This window comes from Sinocyclocheilus anshuiensis, unplaced genomic scaffold (genome assembly GCF_001515605.1).
Source record: "Sinocyclocheilus anshuiensis isolate Anshui unplaced genomic scaffold, SAMN03320099.WGS_v1.1 scaffold1154, whole genome shotgun sequence".
In the NCBI taxonomy this organism is placed as follows: Eukaryota; Metazoa; Chordata; class Actinopteri; order Cypriniformes; family Cyprinidae; genus Sinocyclocheilus; species Sinocyclocheilus anshuiensis.
In genome coordinates, this window is record NW_015542345.1 from 150,706 (window position 1) to 170,045 (window position 19,340).

The following is a 19,340-nucleotide window of genomic DNA, read 5'->3' on the forward strand; positions in this document are numbered from 1 at the left end:
CCACTTTCTATTTTTACATCAACAATGTAATTAATAGGCTATTCTATTTATTAAAACCAAATATAAATATAATCAGTTTAGTGTTTTTAAGCATTTTACATTTATTCCAAAATAATAACTCAAGGCAATAACAATTTAAACAATATATTTTATTTAAACAATTATATATTTTATTTATGAACTGATGTTCAGCTGTTCTTTTAAATAATAAACTTAATTTGGGATCATCAGTCATCAGAGCTCGGTAAACACTGGTCACAGATGCAGAGATGACTGCTCACTAAAAAACCCACAGATCACCAACGCCATTATATTGTTCATTCAGACTGATTTGTGAACACTGAACGCACATGAACACAAGAGGTGTGATTTATGGCATGAACCAATCATAGCCGATCATAACCAGTCATATCCAATAATATCGAGATGGAGGCATTGCCTCTTCTCACGTGACTTTCCCCCATTCATTCTCAATTACCCCCCACCAAACCCATCACACGCTTCAGCGTGTCTGTTAAAACTCAACGGGCTCAGTGGAGGCAAGAGAGACGCCGACTCCCACTGTAACTATACCTGCTGGTGTCGCTGTGGGACAGTTTTAATTTAGAAAAACGACTGATTTATACATTTTTGATGTTATACTTGAGAGAGAAAACTCTCTCCAAACCTGCTCTAAGAGGGCACTGACCAAAAAAAAAAAAAAAACTGTTAGTGGACGGCTAAAGTAGACTTCACTGTCTATTTTCTGCACAGCTCACAGATCTCCAACAGATCCATAGTTGCAGCAGTGGTCCCTTAAATGAGCAAGAAATATGTCACATGATAACGAGGCTTATTCCCCATTGCGTGCGGCGGATTACAGCCACAGTCTGCGATCACAGTAAATCCTGAGGATAGCGAGATGGAAGGTGGGCTAAATCAGCTTTCCTCTCCACAGCCGTGTGACACTTTTTTTTAAACACTTTCATTAGAATTAGGGGAGAATGAAAAGCAGCGGTGCGTGACCTCATGCTCGGTAGCACAGACATCAATATCAACACTAATACAAGAGGGGGATTCATAATGACCCTGCCCTACCTTCAACCCTTTTAGACTTCTAATTCACTGTTTGTTACTTGTTAGTTTTAACTGATGTTGGCTGAATGCAAATGCAACTGCAACATTTTGCTAGAAGGTACTGACTTTCTTGTGCTACTCAAGTATCCAATTTGATATAGTGAAGGTCTTCACTGACAAAGCAAAGAAGCCAGTTAAATAATTCACCTTCAAGCTTTTTTCTGAGCCAACAAGTCGCCAAATTAGGCTTTCTACACAGGAAGTGATGTTGGTTCCCTGACCCGGGTTGAGAAGCACTATACAGAAGGAGATCTTGCCTAACGTGCTCCGTTTGTGACCGGTAGCCTCATCTGAACCGCATGTGAGAGCTAAGTCAATGCAACCTCTCGCGCAGCGGCCACCGGGTAAAGCATCGATAGCAGTTTAGAGTAAGAGATTGTCAACAGGCACAACGATTAAGTCGACAGCACCTCGGTGTATGACAGCTCCGGCGTGAGTCAGTGTTCAGGAGCAGATGGGCCTACCCTGAATGCTTAGTGAACTAGTTATTAGATGTTCAATAACAGCTCTGTGGAAAATGTGCAGAAGGCTGAGGATGTTCCATTATGCCTATTCAGCACCATAATAGAAAATAATAACATAAGAGCTGGTCTAATCCCTGGCTGAACACCATGATAGAAGACTTGCCGACAAGAACGGCCTCTTAGAGTAACGTCACAACAGAAGAAATGTATGTTTCCACATTAAATAGCATTATTATGTGCTTTTACACACTTCATTATCATAGCTATGGAAAAGGTCAGTTTGCTAAAGTAAGAAAGCATTAAAAACATGGACATTTCATGATTATTTTTATTCACATAAGGTTGAATTGTAACACACACAGGTCACAAAACCTGCTTTTAATGAACAGAGATGATAGTTTCAATTGTCTGAGAGGCCTTAAAAGATGCACTATATTGTGCTGATATTGATTCTTTTGGATACAGTACAGTGTGCCGTTAGAGATACAAGTAAATCTCACAATGCTGAATAAATACTGGGAAGGTGAAACTACAGTTTGAATCAATAGCAATCACTGCTAACGCACGCACACCACTGATTAATTCAGTCGAATGTGAATCAAAGCCACTGCCCCAGTCCAGTCACTCCCGGTAATGTTGATCTCACACAGTGTATAAAGCTGCCGCTGGCTGTGAGAGCATCAAAGATACAGAGGCACGACCTGTAAGCGTGTCTGATGCCACGATGATGTGCCTCCACAGAAACGGATTTCCCCACCACACTGCTGAACGACTGTTCTGATTAATGCCACTTAAAGGGACAGTTCATGCAAAAATGGCTGTCATCATTTACATACACTCATGTTGTTCTGTAACTGTGTGAGTGACTTTCATCAGTGGAAAACAAAGTCAAAAAGCATCTAGAAGTATCATAAAAGTGGTCCATACAATAAGTGCTATATATTGCAAGTTGAAGCCATTTTATGGGTTTTAATGTAAAATTCCTTCATAATTTACTCACCCTCATGTTGTTTCAAACTAATAAGACTTTAGTTCATCTTCAAAATATGTGTAATGTGCCCTATGTATGTGTGTATATCATTGTTTAGATGCAAATGAAAAGCCAAATTAAATCTATTTATCATATAATCAAATGCAATCATATCTCTTTACAAGACTTGGATTAAACCACTTGATTCATATGGATTTTTTACAACACTTTATGACTTTCTGGATCTTCTTCAATTTTGGTTACCTAGAATTTCAACAGAAACTTTGCAGACGTTGTTAAAAATATCTCAACTTGTGTTTCAAAGATGAGCCAAAGTCTTATGGGTTTGGAACGACATGAGGGTGAGTAAAAATGACAGAATTGTAATTTTTAGGTGAACTATCCCTTTAAGGGTGGAACAGTAACTGCTCTAGCACTAGGGAGTTCATGAGAGAAATAGCATTGTAGATGAATGAATTAATGATTCTCCTCAGTGAGATTATTTTTAATTAATTTGATGATCCAGTTCACAAAATACAATAACTGGTCTGATTTGTTCACAACTCACATATAGTTCTTAAGTTCCAATTCACTGATTCAATAATCTACAGTGGTCACCAGCTCACTGGAGGGCAAGATTATTAAATAATGACAAAAATTTTGGTTTGTATCTCACATAAAGCTATTATATGAACTACTTTTATATTCTTAAATTACCATTACATTCCACTAAATTCTCATTTTATGCTGCATGGAAGAAATTACAGTATTCATACAGGTTTGGAAGAGCATGAGGGTGAGTAAATGATGAGAACTGTCACTACTCAGCTGGACTTTTAAAGAATTAACAGCAGGGCGCCGACTCGTACATTCTTATGAATGCACACACACTTGCGCGCAAAATCAAGGTGATGAGAGTTTAGGGAGAGAGAGAAAGACAGCATGAGAGGATAGGGGTTAGCCACACACACACAGTCTTTGCTGTTAGCCATAGTCAGCATCCGTGTATGTGTGTGTAAATGACTGATGAGGGGTTAAGGGGAGAATCCCACACACAGCTGAGGTGAGGAAACTCCTCAGAATACACTATCCATCTCTCTGCCCCCCACACACCATTACAAAGAGTTACTGATGAACTTTAACTGCTGGGCCGTGCTCTCTCTGGACTTACTGTACAACACCAGCCATCAACCTCTCTGTGACATACCCCTTTACAAGAATGAATCCCACACACATTTTACAAAGCCAATTTGCAATGCAAATGACAGTGAATCACATTACTTTGGGTGTTAAAATATTATTTTTTCTCAATCTCAGCAAACTTCTGCACTTGTATCTCTGAGTCTATTTAAATCAGCGTTCACTGTGAGAGACGACGCCATGTGAGCTGAACAAAGTGTGTCGGAAAGAGTCTAAAATGCGTTTACAAGTGATTGATGCCTGGCAAACTCTAAACTCAAAGCTGGGGCTCTCATAAGACATGCCTTAATATAGATCACAACAGCTGCCTGCCTACCTCATATAACCCTGCTAATCTGATGAAGCCACTCTCTCTACAAATCTGTTTGGCTCCTGCCAAGCCCGATGTGTCTGATTAGACTCCGCCCACTCTCCCAGTCAATAGGGGATTAAACTCCTCGCTTCTCATATGCATAAATGGCCTGTAACTGTGTTAAGGTGGAAAGCGAGGGAAAAGAGATAAACACAGGTTGTAGAAATTAGGATGGAACTCTGCGGTCTCCCTCGCCCTGAAATCGTCTGTTTTCTCATTACAGAGCCAGTCTCCATTTTCTAGTCATCGTTTGAACTTAATTACTGCAGTCGTGCCAAGACTGAGGCCCTCGCTATTTCCCCCTCGCCTGAATCAAATTCAGTTTGACAGGAGACAATTCAGGGAGATACAGACCCGCTATGGAGGGTAACAGTGGCCGAAGCTAATTTCACTACCGTAATTACTTTGGCATCGGACGAAACTGTGCCATTTTGTTTACGTTAAAGAGCAACTCTGAGGCAAATTGAGGGGGAAAAAATTCAAAGCAAAATGCAAGACTCATCAAAGTCAGTAATCGAGCTTTCTGGGCAAATATCAGTCAGAAACGTGAACTGGTTTTAGCGATTCCTTTGTAACCTGATGAGACACGACTAACTATACAGAAACGACTCTGGAATGTAAGGTGGGTTAAAGCCTGTGAGGGTCAAACTATTACAGTACCACAGTCAAAGTGCTCTGCAATTTCTAGAATTAGTGTAAATGAATCTTATTTAGTTATTGGACATATAGGGGGTATAGACAAGTCTCCAAGGGAGGTGCTCTACAGTTGCCCAATAGGTCTCTGTTAGCACAGTTTAACATCGAGCAAAGACAGGAAGCAGTCAATAGACACCGTCAATCCCACCCCATTGTCAAGCACTCTGCCTCCTTGTCTTTTTTTTTAACACCGATTGCCAAAGCAGAGGGGATTCCCTCAGTTTGAAGGTGAGTCTTAGACTGGGTGCTGGCCATTTGGTATTAACTTTTATTCAGTGAAAAAAAAAATTAAGATGATAAATGAAATGGCAAATTCCATTACAGGGTTAAATAACTAATTACATTGGAAAAACCTAGTAAACAGTCCACATCAGGATTTTTCACATCTGGCCCTGGAGTCCTACAGTTCTGAGAATTTACCTGCATGTAATTTTCTAGCCTTGCATCGGCATTTGCCTACTTCCTTACTGTATAGTAAGATAAAAACAAGTACCTGGACGACCCACTATTTCCAGCGAGATTCTGAAGTGGGCATCTGATGTACACTACACTATTCCATAAGACCAGAGACAGGAGAGGAGTTGTGAATGGCATTCAAAAAGTCTAAAAGACTGAAAAGACAGACATTTTTTAACTGATTTGATTCACTCCACTTAAATCTTTCCCTGCCAAACACAGAATTGTCAGTTATTTATGAGACAATGCTCATCAATCATCAACAATAAACAGCATATAAATGAAAACAGCCTAATGTTACAGAGTGAAATGTGAATCCAGGAAGTGGTAAAGCTCTGTGAAGCTTTGGGGATGATGATGAAACTGATCTACTGCATTTTTGCTCTGATCATCGTACTGAATATGATCCAAATGTAGTATTTGATAAAAATTTAATCTTCTCAGTTTTTTTGGCTCAAAATGTTGCTTTTTTGATACTGCAGATCATGGGATTCTTTTTGACCGTTTGCAGGAGGGGTGGGTGATTAGGCAGCTTGCTTTAAAGTGGTTCTCTTCCTATCTACATGGAAGATCTTTTACAGGTGGAGTTAGGAAGCTCTATTTCATCTCAGCATATTTCCTCAGGGGTTCCTCAAGGTTCATGTCTTGGTCCTGTTTTGTTCTCCTCATACAGGTGCATCTCAATAAATTAGAATGTCATGGAAAAGTTCATTTATTTCAGTAATTCAACTCAAATTGTGAAACTCGTGTATTAAATAAATTCAATGCACACAGACTGAAGTAGTTTAAGTCTTTGGTTCTTTTAATTGTGATGATTTTGGCTCACATTTAACAAAAACCCACCAATTCACTATCTCAACAAATTAGAATACTCCATAAGACCAATAAACAAAAAACATTTTTAGTGAATTGTTGGCCTTCTGGAAAGTATGTTCATTTACTGTACATGTACTCAATACTTGGTAGGGGTTCCTTTTGCTTTAATTACTGCCTCAATTCGGCGTGGCATGGAGGTGATCAGTTTGTGGCACTGCTGAGGTGGTATGGAAGCCCAGGTTTATTTGACAGTGGCCTATTTGGTAACAATAAAAAATATAAATAATATGGTGAGAAAAAATCAAACATTTCATAGGGCCTTAAACATGTAATTTTTGTTAATCTTTTAATAAATTGATGTGAAAATGTATGCGTTTCATGATTTTAATCAATAAGAATAAAAGACTATTTTCCCCTATATATTTCATCATTGAGGATTTCTTTAAAAAAAGTCTAAAAATCTCGTCTCGTCTCATTTGCGTCTCGTGGGATAAGTGTCTCATCACACCCCTAATAGTTAGGGTTGCAACTAGGTGGAAAATATACATAAATTTCCAGAACTTTTGGAATTTTTTTTGGATACTTTCAGAAATGTTTTATAATTGTTGGAAACTTTTGGAAAGTTTCTGGGAATTTACTGGAAATGTTCCACCCCTTTGCAAAATTATTATTGACTGCAGACTAGACTGTGCGATTTGGGAAAAATATCTAATTGCGATTTTTTTGGCAGATATTGCGATTGTGATTTGACTCGTCTCGTCCTCGTTAACCCAGTCTCGTCTCTCGTCTCATGGGATAAGTGTCTCATCACACCCCTAATATATACTGTATATACAGTGGGTACGGAAAGTATTCAGACCCCCTTCAATTTTTCACTCTTTGTTATATTGCAGCCATTTGCTATATATATACACACACACACACACAAATATTTCCCTTATGATGCCTTACAATGCAATCCAAGTGGGGTAGCTTGTCACTGAGATTAACTATATTAAATCCTGTATTTACTGCAATGATAACTCTTACACAGTAGCAGACTATATAAGCATTTTAATGAACTTACAGCATATATCATAAATAGCAATTATCAGTCTGGAGTTGTCGCTTTATGAGTAGTGCCAAGGAGAGATGAGCGAATGCCCATTTTCCATCCTGCTCTCTCTCTTTTTCCGCCTGCAGGTCATCCCTTGTTCCCCCACTCTCCCTTGTCTGTCTGCCATTAGCCATGGTCAATTGGATTCCTGTCAGCACCGCCGAACTGCTGCTGGTCTATTTCAAATTGGTGGATGAGCAGAGAGGGGCAACCCTCATACACACACGCACACTAAAAGACTCTGAAACACATAGTTCAATGTAAAATGACTAGCACCCAGTGCACTAGGGGCTCAGGGCAAGGGAGGGCATGTCCAACATTAGCATCTTTTTTAACGTTAGTGATGAGGATCACACAGAATGAACCATATGCAGCAGAATGTTCACCTTGACACTTTCACCCGGTCGGTCTGTTATGAGGAAGGCTGCGACAACACTTCAGTGTTTTGATGTGTTTGTGTTCCTGCATGCAACTGTGGCTATTTGCTGATAAGACAGAGCTGCCAGCTAAAGGTCAAAAGTTAAATGTAGCAATGAACGAGTGCTGGTTGCCACAGCAACTCCCATGGTACAGGATTATGGGGTGTGATTCAGAGGTTTGGCAAGGGTTGTGTATCTCTCTTGAGCTTGAGCCTCATAATTAACTGCTGCTTAAAACAATTCACACGCTTTTTGTCTTTTTTTTTTCCAGCAATTTACAATTAAGGATATATTCCTAGAACAACCTGCAGCTCAGAGCAAGGTGTGAAATCAAATTACTATTACCATTTCACCTAAGAGTCCTGTCCAAATCATTAAACAGAAACAGTTTGAGTGATTAAACAGAACAGTGTGGCCGCACAAATTTGCACAGATGGTCTTTGAAATAAATCATCTACAGTACCTATACAACATTGCCCAAAAATGCTGCTGACGTAGCTGTTAGAAACAGTCAATATACGGAGGAGAAGTGAAAGGAGGTGAGGTGAGATCTTCATCCCTCCCTACACAAATTCAGTTATTCATAACAGTCTTACTGGCAGGAATGGTCATTTGCTGCTGCAGAAGCATTATTACTGTCTTTTTCTACCCCTTTTTTCATTTAATTCTCTGTATGACTCCCACATTAGTCTGTCTCCTACTCTCTCTTTTTGTCTTTTTCTCTCTCTTCATTTTTGTCACTTTTCCACCCTAAGAAAGAGAATAGAAAAATGGGGTGAGAAAGTCAGAATGTGTGTGTGTGTGTGTGTGTGTGCGCGCAAGTATGTGCCCGCACTTCTGGGAATCAGTGGAGCAGCGGCCAATAACAATCTCCATCAAAACCTAGACATCCTGTCAATGTCATTCTGCAGAAAAAGCAGTCAGAACCGAAGAGAAAGCACGAGAGAGATGTTATTGAGAGGATGACTAAGCATGTGTGGCTGCAGGTCTGCACGTGTGTGAGAGTTTGGCGTGCAGGGATGTGTGAGTGCATACAGTGCTGCAGTAAAGGTGAGTGTGTATGAAGTCCTCTAGCCTCCTGCTAGTCCCCTGCCACTCCTCAGCATTGATTTAAACAAGCTGCATCTGAGGGCTGAAAACTCACTGACCTGGAAAAGGGCTGAAAGAGGGAGAGAGCGAGGGAGGGACATTCTGTTTGAGGGTGAAGAACGAACAGGGGAGAAAGAGAAGCAGAGGACAGGAAGTGTGGGATACAGAGGAGGACAGAAACATCCGGCTACATACCTTATATTTAAAGTTAACATGAAATAAAAATGGACCCTGTTTACTTTCTTAAAGGGGTCATATGACGCGATTTAAATTTTTCCTTTCTCTTTGAAGTGTTACAAGCTCTTGGTGCATAAAGAAGATCTGTAAAGTTGCAAAGGTGGATCGCCGGATCGGCTTTCACTGTTGACAAAGCGGAGTCTAGCCCGGGGTCGTCACATGTGGTTGCCGCAAGCCCGCTGGCCTCCGCTCACTCTAGCCCGCCGTGTGTTTCATTGTAAAAGCAAAACTACTTTGTTTGGCCTTCCAAAAGAGGACACGATTAGAAATCAGTGGTTAAGTTATATTTACAGCACTGTTCCTAAACAGTTCAACCCAAATATCCATTTGTGTGCAGCACATTTTATGGAGGACTGTTTCCTGATCCTGGAAGAGTAGACTACAATGCCGGCATTTCATTACTCCAAATACACAAAATAATGTTCTTTTTAGCAGCATATGACCCCTTTAAACTAAAAATGAAAGTTAATAAACACAAGAGCACATATTAATTGCATCATATTTTGATTACCCCATTACTGCTATCATAAAATACACTTACTTGTAGGTTTAAAATTGTACATATGACATTCAATTGTATTACGCTCTGTCTGCAACGCTTGTTCACTGAAGTCTGTGAAGTTTCACATGCAGAAGGCTCCGGCAAAATGGAAATATTTACATGACTTCCTAACATTAACAGACGTAGAATATACCTGCAAAATGTAAGTTACGCACTAAAGGAAAACCGCACATCTCAAATGCATTAGACAGCACAAGTAGCGTCTCTGTCAGGAGCATGTGTCTGAGCATATGATGGGGACAGCCGCTTTAAATTATATGTGTTAACTATGTCTTGCAAATTATTTAAAGCCCTTAATATAAAGCATGTCTCATGTTTAGGACAAATTGGATGATGCACTTTCTCGCAGCAGCTCACTCTGTGCTATTATTTAGATGCACTCATATCAAACTACTGTACAGTATATCGATATTGTATTGTCTCATACCATAGCGCTTATAAAAACAACTCGATATACCGGCCAGCCTTACAATCAAGAATTGTCTTTTAAAATGACTGCCTGCACCCTTCATGCTTCATTTTTCAGACTGCTGATTTGGGTCAATCGCAACCCCTATCGAGCTCTCTGTTACCTTGTTTCACAGCGAGTCTAAAAACTCATCAAGTCTGACGGAGTACAGTGCAGGCTGCACAGTTCCACGTCCCTCGCTGCACCGGGGACAGGTTTCAATGATGCGCCACAGGAGTGCATTATCATGCATCTGATGGCAAACCCACCGTCAGCTCATTCCCCAAATTTCAGCATTTCCATCATGAAATCATTTAAAATAATAAAGGTGACGAGATTCGTCTCATCACTGTAGCAGCCAAGTGGAAAATAACTTTGCATTTCAAATGGCTTTTCATAAAGGAGACAGGCAGCTTCTCTTTTGTCAGATTAGCGCACTAGAACCTTCAGAATGGGAATGAAGGGAGTGTGTGAAAGCACGTACACACAATCACATTCAATGACGCTCAGTCTCCATTTGTGTAACCTGCACATATCGTTCGAGGGTGAGCAATATTTGGCCATTAATTACCCAGTATTCTCTCATGATATCTCTCACTTATGATAGCTCCTCCTGTTTGAGTAGGTCAGGGCTTGTGGGCCAAAAGGGATGAAGGCTTGGAGGAGAAAGAACCAGATTATTCCCTGCAAAGCTGTGGATCCTGCAAACACGAGCCGGTCTCAACCTGGCACTGACACGACTCCATTTCATAAGGTATAGCGGCTGTGATTATGATCTGATTCAGAGTGGGCGGCTTACCATGAACATGGCTCTGAAGTTGCTGAGGTCAGTGAAGAGTTCCTCCACAGAGGTCTTCTTGGGGTCGATGGTGAAATACTCCAGCATGTTGAGGTAAAGGGTCACCATATTACTGTGCATGATCACCAGCTTCTGGTACTGATCTCTCGCCTGCGTGGAGAAACTGTGAGGAATCATCGTCAAGGACAAGAATCTAGTATTGGAAAGTGAAACATAAGTTCATTAAACCAGCAGTGATTTATACAATTGTTATTTAACTTTCAAGTTCATTAGTGCAGTGCACTTTCATTTCAAAAAGGAAAATTGTTCATCTTTATTTCATTCTAACAGGTTACCCCTTGGTAAGGATGCTTTGAAGTCCCAAAAATTGTTTCTGCTCAGAAGGAACCAAAATGAAAACAATTAATTTTTAATCCCTGATCGCATCACTACACACCCATAATGCAACACTTGCTACAGAGCTGTGAAACCAGCACATGCAAAAAACCAAGACACATATACAGCGATAAATAGATAAATAGTCCACACAGAAAAGTCCAGTTCATTTTAATTATGGTTAAACTGCTGCACTTTCACAGAGCCGAGCGCTGTATCCATGACTGCTCTTTAGCCAATTAAAACTGCGTCTATGTGTACAGTAGGAACCAATGCAAAACATGTAATTTATTGGGAAAGAATGTATGCACACAGGCATTTTGTTCATCAACAAACATAATTATAGACAGTTAAAAAGTACTTCCAGTGAATACAGACAGCCATTTAAACTAGTGTTTATGTTCCACACTCACTGCATTTAGATCTAATGGCAGTATGTGTGCTGCAAATCTCTGCAAAGCCTGTTTTTATGGTGACCCTTATGGCCACACTGAAAACCTATTCAGATCTTAGAAACTTTTCACTTTCTGAAGATAACGGGAGTAGTGCTTTGTGCAAACCTCACCACCACAATATCAGCATGATTGCCTACTGGTTCAAGGTCCATCCACCTCTATGATTTACATTTTTTTTCAAAGCGACTTAGTGACATTGAATTCAAGGAATACATCAGTTAATGCTTTTTTTTTTTTAGAAATCAAAGCCATTACCTTGACGTCGCTATTGCCATGCTAGTGCTATATTGTTTGAGCTGCAGGAATAATATTCTAGTCTGGTAAATATTGCTCAGGTTCTTCAATGCAGATCTATGGAATTATTTTGCTCTGCCTTTATCCTCAACTATGCTAAAACTTGCAAGTCAAACTTGTTGTATAACCCAAAACATAAGTAATATTAACAGTTGCAAATGCCAATAATTAACACCCTACATGAGATCACTCGCATATCACATGCACATACTGTCATATGTTAACATGCATAAGCACACTGAAATATCACATACTTTGAACATAGATCTGGTGTGAAAAAAAGGAAATGGGTGATAATCTTTGATGAAGATCAAAGTTTCCCTTTTGGAATGGAAAGTAAAACCATCTACATCAGCAGACAAAGAAAGAAACAAAGGTCAAAAGGAAAATATTTATATACATAAGCACACTTGGGTTTAGACAGATTTTTTTTTACATTATATAAAAAGAAAATAGCTTAAATATTCTGATTATTTACTGCTATATGAAGGAAGTGTTTCAACTAGGATCTACAGATATAAAAGCACAACTGACCTACAACCCACACATCACACATTGAGCCACATCAAATGTCTATAACATATTATTTCTCACATATACACATGCACACACTCTGACATGAAAGAGAGGGAATCTGGGTCTAATCCTTGCTGTCAGGACAGAAATGCCTATGCAAAGATGGCAAGCTTTACTCCAAATATCATAGTAATATTTTGACTTTGATGTGGTTTTAATTAGTAATCCTGTTTGAAGCTGGTGCTTCACATCACACTTAAAAAAAAAAAAAAAAAAAAAAAAAAAAAAAAATAATACGTATTTTTGGCAGCAACACAATGCATGTAATGAAGCCTACTTAGAGCTCTATTTAGGGCTCTGTTCACAATAAGAAAAAAAAAAACAATGCTCAATAGATCTGCACTGACAGTCAACTCTAGGTTAAAAGTGGATTAATTCTTGTACTTAGTGTGTTAAAGTTCATCTCCTCTCACCTTCCTCTTGGCTTTGCGCCTCTCTGCTTTCCGTCTGGCCTTCTCCTCCTCACTAAGATCCTGGATCAACTTCCAAAAAAGGTTCTCTTTTATACCAGCATTAGCTTCACAGTGTATGTGTGTGTCTGTGTTTATGAGCTGGCCGCAGGGTGAACTGTTCAGTAGGTTGTGCTCTCAGATTGACTTGTGAACGGCACCACGACAGCACAGTCACACTACAAACAGATCTGAAGTTAAGTGACAATCTCTCCTGCTGTCATTCTCCTCCTGTCTTTCTTAAGTTAAAGCCTACAAAATGCTTTAGGGTATTCTGCTCACTCGCTATAAATAACAGTGCATCTGATTTATCAAAGCTGCCTTCATCTTCAGCTCATATGTTAGGACAGTAGATCTCATCTGAGTTTGCTTGAAGACTACCATTTATATGAATCATTGACTACGTTTACATGTGCACCAATAATGCAGAGTAAGGACTTAAATTAAGATGTTTACAAGACACTAGCAAACCTCTTCACTCCTGTTTACATGCAATTTTCATTATTCTGATTATAAAAGTAAGTAGTGGTGAGGGGATGCTTGAACAAACACCTCTGATAGGCCACTGCATTCAAGAAATCAATAGATATGTCTGTGATTGGCTACAGTGCTCAACGCTGCGAAAACACGTAACTAGAAACCTTTGAAGCTCTCCTGAGTGCAAGCTCAAATATGCATTAGAGCATTTCCTACTTTTGCAGGCTCAACTGAAAGTGCTTTTTGCTTTTGTTTCATTCATGAAATTGTGTGAAGAATACGCAGCATCCATGTGCGTCTGAGCACTTGCACACTTCGGCCAAAGCTGTAATAATGCGTTTAGGGCATTTACATGCCTGTTTATTGCAATTAAAATCGACATACGCCACATAGTTTTATGCGATAATGGTTACTAAGATTATGAGCTTAATCGCATTATTTTGACGTATTGACGTACTTTACATGCGGTCAAGTTTAAAATCGCAATAATGCCAAAATCCCAATATAATTACATTATGAGTGCATGTAAACATATTCATTGAGCATGCTACCCACACAGTAAAAATGTTCAATTCATAAACAAAAATATATGTACATATAGTATATAATTTTTTATGTTTTTAAATGGAGTTATTTTATTTTAAGGCCATTATTATTCAAGTGTATATTCTCTTCAAATGTGTGGAGTCTGTAAAATTGTTTTAATGTTTTAGATATTAGTCTTTTATCACCAAGGCTGCATTTATTTGACAAAAAAATAAGAAACAGAACCAGAAATTTAAAAAAGAAATATTGTGGAGAATTGAGGTGAATTTAACATAACTTTTTTTTTCTATTTTAATATATTTGAATTTACTCCTGTGATGGCAATGCTGAATTTTCAGCAGTCTTCAGTGTCACATGATCCTTCAGAAATCATTCTAGTATCCTCATTTTCTTTTTATCAATGTTAAAAACAGTTGTGCTGCTTAATATTTCTGTATAAACCATGATACATTTTTTTTCAAGCTGATTTGATTAATAAAACATTGAAAAGAACAGCATTTATTTGACATTTTCTATATTGTTAGGACGTAACGTCAATGCTGTTTTATATGCATTAGTATGCAAGTGGTTGTGCTGAATCAAGCGAAATCTCCGCTGTTTGGTAACTACTGTCCTAGACGCCAACAGTTTGTTTGCAATCTCACCTGAACCTGACTTGAATAATCAGGTATTCCTAGGCAAGGAAAAGTGACTATTAGCCAGAACTCTGTTAACATGTGGACACCTAGAAACTGGACAGAGCTACTTTAACCCACGCATATCACTCCAGGACTCAGTATAACAGGTCCTCCATGACTTATTCATGATGAAGACGTTATAAGGGAGGGCAGACAGGCTGGCCAGCGATGCTTGTTCGGCACACATGTGAAATCTTTAGGGAGTTCTTCCGGCTGCATATGCACACAGATTTGTTTTGTGCGTCTCCTCTGCTGTCTTGTATACTGCGAGTTCATTCACGCCCTCCAAGCACACCTGCTTTGCTCTCTGATTAGAGAAAGAATGGAGCACAGGGGACGTGATCAGCTAATGAAAGGACAGACGGTGTATGAAAGCGAGAGATAAGACTTCATTAACTTTAATACTGATCTGGTTGCTGGTGCTAAGAGCTCAGAGGACAGAAAAGGGCCCATGCCGTGTGGAGCTGAGCGGTGTTAACACTGACAGAGGAAAGAGAGAGGAAGGTGGACTCTGGGTTTTTGCTCTAAATGACAGAGAGCTAAACTAAATAAAGAGAGAGAGGCTGACCCTTGAACACAAGCTCTGTGCAGAGGGATAGAAAAGCATCGATTTTCTCCTGTACACCTGAGCTTCTTAGTCACTCTCATACTGTACACTCACACATAACACCTCTAAGACACACTATTAACAAACACCACATAATACCTGGAACACACACATACACACAATATGGATAAAAGTAAAAAGCTACATGCATACTAACAGGTGTACTAAATGAATCATACTGCAGGGATGCAAACTCATCATGGGTGAAAAAGGTGACAAAGACACGCAACCCCCCTCCAAAAAAAAAAAAAAAAAATTAAACACTTATACAATATTTAAAAGCCTTATTATTTTTAACCTTACAGTTGTGCAGTAAAATTCAATTTAAAGTCATGGAGATGACGGAAAACATGTGCCAAAAAAAACCTTGTGGAAAACAAAGACTTTTGAGATGACAATTACATGAAATTACCATTAGATCCAGTAGATGGCAGCAGAGGATCACTCAATAGCTCAGTTGCCATTTCCACTCCCTAGTTTTCAGGTCTTGATTTTGAATTTATTACAAAATTATTATAACAAATTTTAGTACTGTACAGTACTGTAGTAGTATAGCAAGTACAATTAAATAATAATGATTAGATTTAATTTAAAAACTACATTTTTTAAACACTGCCTTAAAAAGGACACATCAAAAATACTTTTTTAACTGTAGAAGCTGCTAAATATATTCAGCCAACACAGACTTGTTGCTGTTGTAGTTTTGTTACTCTGAATTTACTCTGCATCACTTAATGCATAGGTCTATTTTTGACATCGGTTTGTCAGATAGATCATTCCACCCAGGGGAGTTATCACTCTCAATCATAGGAATTAATGACGAAACAATTTAGCGGATTCACTCGCGTAATTTTTTACACTCGCGTTTGTCATTCTTGAAACCGTATACGTGGACGTTCGGGTCCTCTTAGACGAACAAAACTTTTCTTCAAATTGTCAATGGATTATGTAGAGATTCTAGAGAAACAAAGCAAAGCTCTTATAGCGCAACTGAACGAGCTTACTAGCTTAGGTAGATCTACAAGCGTATAGAACTCTGTAAACTTACGAAAACAAAAATTAGTTCAGAGGAGATTTTTCTGATTAACATACAGAAAACACCTCTGACTGGCCATTGCTTTCAACAGAGATGCCTGTGATTGGCTACAATACTCAACGCTGCAAAAACATGTAAATAAACTTGTGGTTTTGTAATTCGAAACAAGAGAGTGCACGCAAAAACACACAGGAAGGAGCGTTTAAAAGTGGTTGACTACAGCGGGTACAGATATGAATTGGTAATAATGGTACTGTAAAAAGCCCCCCCCAAACACAAAAAACACTTTCTCATTGGATCTACACAAATCTCGCAGGTGACCTATTTTGATCTCAAAAAGGTGAGTTTTCACCGAAAGGTGAGGAATTTGCATCTATGATACTGTCATGCAATCTCCATGCAGACATTTACAGTTAAAAAGGCCACAACAAAACACCTTCATGTACTATCATTTTGAAATGAAGTGTGTAGGGCACTAAACTCCTCAGAAAACATGGACTGCCAAATTTTGGATGGATGCATCAAAAGTAGGTAAACTTCACTTGAATCAAAACGCGATTTGTACTAGTGTCTGTGAATATTAAGCTGCAAAAAGAGCATTTAAATATGAATCCTGCATGTTCTGTGTGTCTATGAATGGCACAGATGCTCGGTTTCGTTTACTACACACATATTGAAGCACACGTGACGCTTGCGGTGTTTTGAGCCTCTGCCGCCTCAATATATGAGCACATGAACACAATCTCTAGAGTCACTTCATGAGCATTTTACCGTTTCTTTTGAGAAAAACTATCGTCATATCATATACAAACAGAAACCTAAAGGTCTTAACAGTAACCCATCAAAATAAAAATGTGGTTTAACTTGAAGAAAACATGACAGAAATATTACTTAAAGGTCCCATATTGTCAAAACTGAAATTTTTCATGATAACTGAGGTCTAGGTACTATGTAACTACCATATAAGTTTCAAAACAGTCAGGTCACCACCCCGAGCACTGCCCACAGTCTCCTTTTGCCAAACCCCCAGACAACATCACGTCCATGCTATTGCCAGTGGCAGCAGATATGCGATCAAATTTCTTATTTTAGGCTGTATAACATCGATTCTGGCACCCAACATCACAATAAGATGATATTTTAAGGTCCTTATGTAGCCGAATCTGCGCTGGGTTTGAATGGGCCGCCTCCAGTTTCCCCTTTGTTTTGCTGCCTCCAGCTAGCGCGGTGACGTCGGCTGACCCTAGTTACCGGTGGTTGGCCTGGCCATGCATCACTCAGAAAACAACAGGCCAATCAGAAGAGAGGCTCATGAATATTAATTAGACAGGCCAAAATCGACCTGTTCTCAGCAATATATTGAGATGGTTTTTGGTACTTATACCGCAAATATATATTCTTAAGGACATCAAAACCTAAAATAAAACTCCAGAAAGGTGTAAAATATGGGACCTTTAATGTAATGATAGTACTACTGCTACTAATACAATTATTATTAAAACTATTTTTAAAGGAATATTTAGCAGAAAAATTATTTACCAAAATTTATTTAGCAGAAAAATGTAAATACACAAGACAGTATTTCTGAAAAAATGTAATAAAATGTAACCATTAAAACAGAGTCTAGAAAGATTAAAATGGAATACTGAGAAATTAAAACGGAAAAAAACGGAATTTGGGAAAAAAATTTAATGGATTTCATAAGGCCCTAAGTGTTCAACAAGCACATATGGATGTAGTATGGGTGTCAATTAATTTAAATGCTACACATAAAATTAGGCATATTAACATAATAACATTGGCAGGCAGCCATATCACCCTGTAGCCCAAGACTGGTTGCCCACTGAAGCAAAGCAGGGCTGAGCCTGGTGCGTACCTGGACACTATACTGTCAACAAGCACCGTCCTTCGGATGAGACGTTAAACCGAGGTCCTGACTCTCTGTGGTCATTAAAAATCCCAGGATGTCTTTCGAAAAGAGTAGAGGTGTGACCTCGGCATCCTGGCCAAATTTGCCCATTGGCCTCTGATCATCATGGCCTCCTAACAATCCCCATATCTACTGATTGGCTTTATCACTCTGTCTCCTCTCCACCTATAAGCTGGTGTGTGGTGGGCGTTCTGGCGCAATATGGCTGCCGTCGCATCATCCAGGTGGATGCTGCACACTGGTGGAGGATGAGGAGATACCCCCTGACAATGTAAAGCGCTTTGAGTGCCTAGAAAAGCGCTATATAAATGTAATGAATTATAATTATTATACACAATATGAAAATAATTTATTTTGAGATTTGCAAAAAAACTGCATTAAATTATTGGTGTTTTTTAATAAAAAAATAGCAAAGGTAAACTAAATGTGAAAAATAACGGAAATTAGCAGCACAATTCAATATCTGTATAGCATAATATAAATATTAAGTATATTGACCTCCAATATCACAATATCCGTCTATTAACGTCTAATTAATATCTATTAACCTCCAATATCACAATATCAGTCATTGTGTTACCATAAGACCATATCATGGATCCCTAATATTTTCGTACATAACTAAAAACGTGCACATTCAACATCGACTCCCAGTGTAAGAGACCAACGCAAAAACTTGGTTTGTAATTGCTATCTGGAAACCTAATAAGCTGCTCACTAAGAGAACATATTTTTGCCTTCATCAATGTGTCCAAATTTTAAAATCAATACCCAAAAATGCTGTCTAGCAGGGTAGCTCACTAAGATTTTAGTCAATGCATTCATAAAACATCTCAGCAGGGATGAGGTACTAAATGTAGCTATTAAATGGGGAGAATAATAAAAATTACAGAAAAAACAAAGAATAAAAACAAAAGAAAAGTAAAATACTATAGCATACAAAAACAAAAAGGCAAAAAAGTTAATAGAAATGGTGCTGCATAAAATAATTAGAAAAAAAAAAGTGTGTGGAAGGGTGGAAGACAGTACACTATGTGGCTGGTGAGTAAGATAATAACCTCCCTTGGTAGAGTCTAGCCAGGACAGCGTGAAGGGTAGAGCAAGTCGGGTCAGACCCAGAACTGCAGGCATTCATTGGATCATGAGCACCACACTAAAGTATTAAAGTAAAAAAAAAAAAAAAAACATCTGTTTTTTT

General features: G+C 38.8%; 1 protein-coding gene across 2 annotated transcripts in view; it reads right to left on the reverse strand.

Moving 5' to 3' along the window:
• The window catches only part of LOC107691273 (protein diaphanous homolog 3-like), a 357,819-nt gene that overhangs the window by 92,759 nt on the left and 245,720 nt on the right, over positions 1-19,340 (reverse strand). For both annotated transcript variants that reach the window (XM_016489790.1, XM_016489789.1), the window contains one exon: positions 10,721-10,885. In XM_016489790.1, coding sequence (XP_016345276.1) covers positions 10,721-10,885 — 165 coding nt within the window. The remainder of the gene's footprint in view (positions 1-10,720; positions 10,886-19,340) is intronic.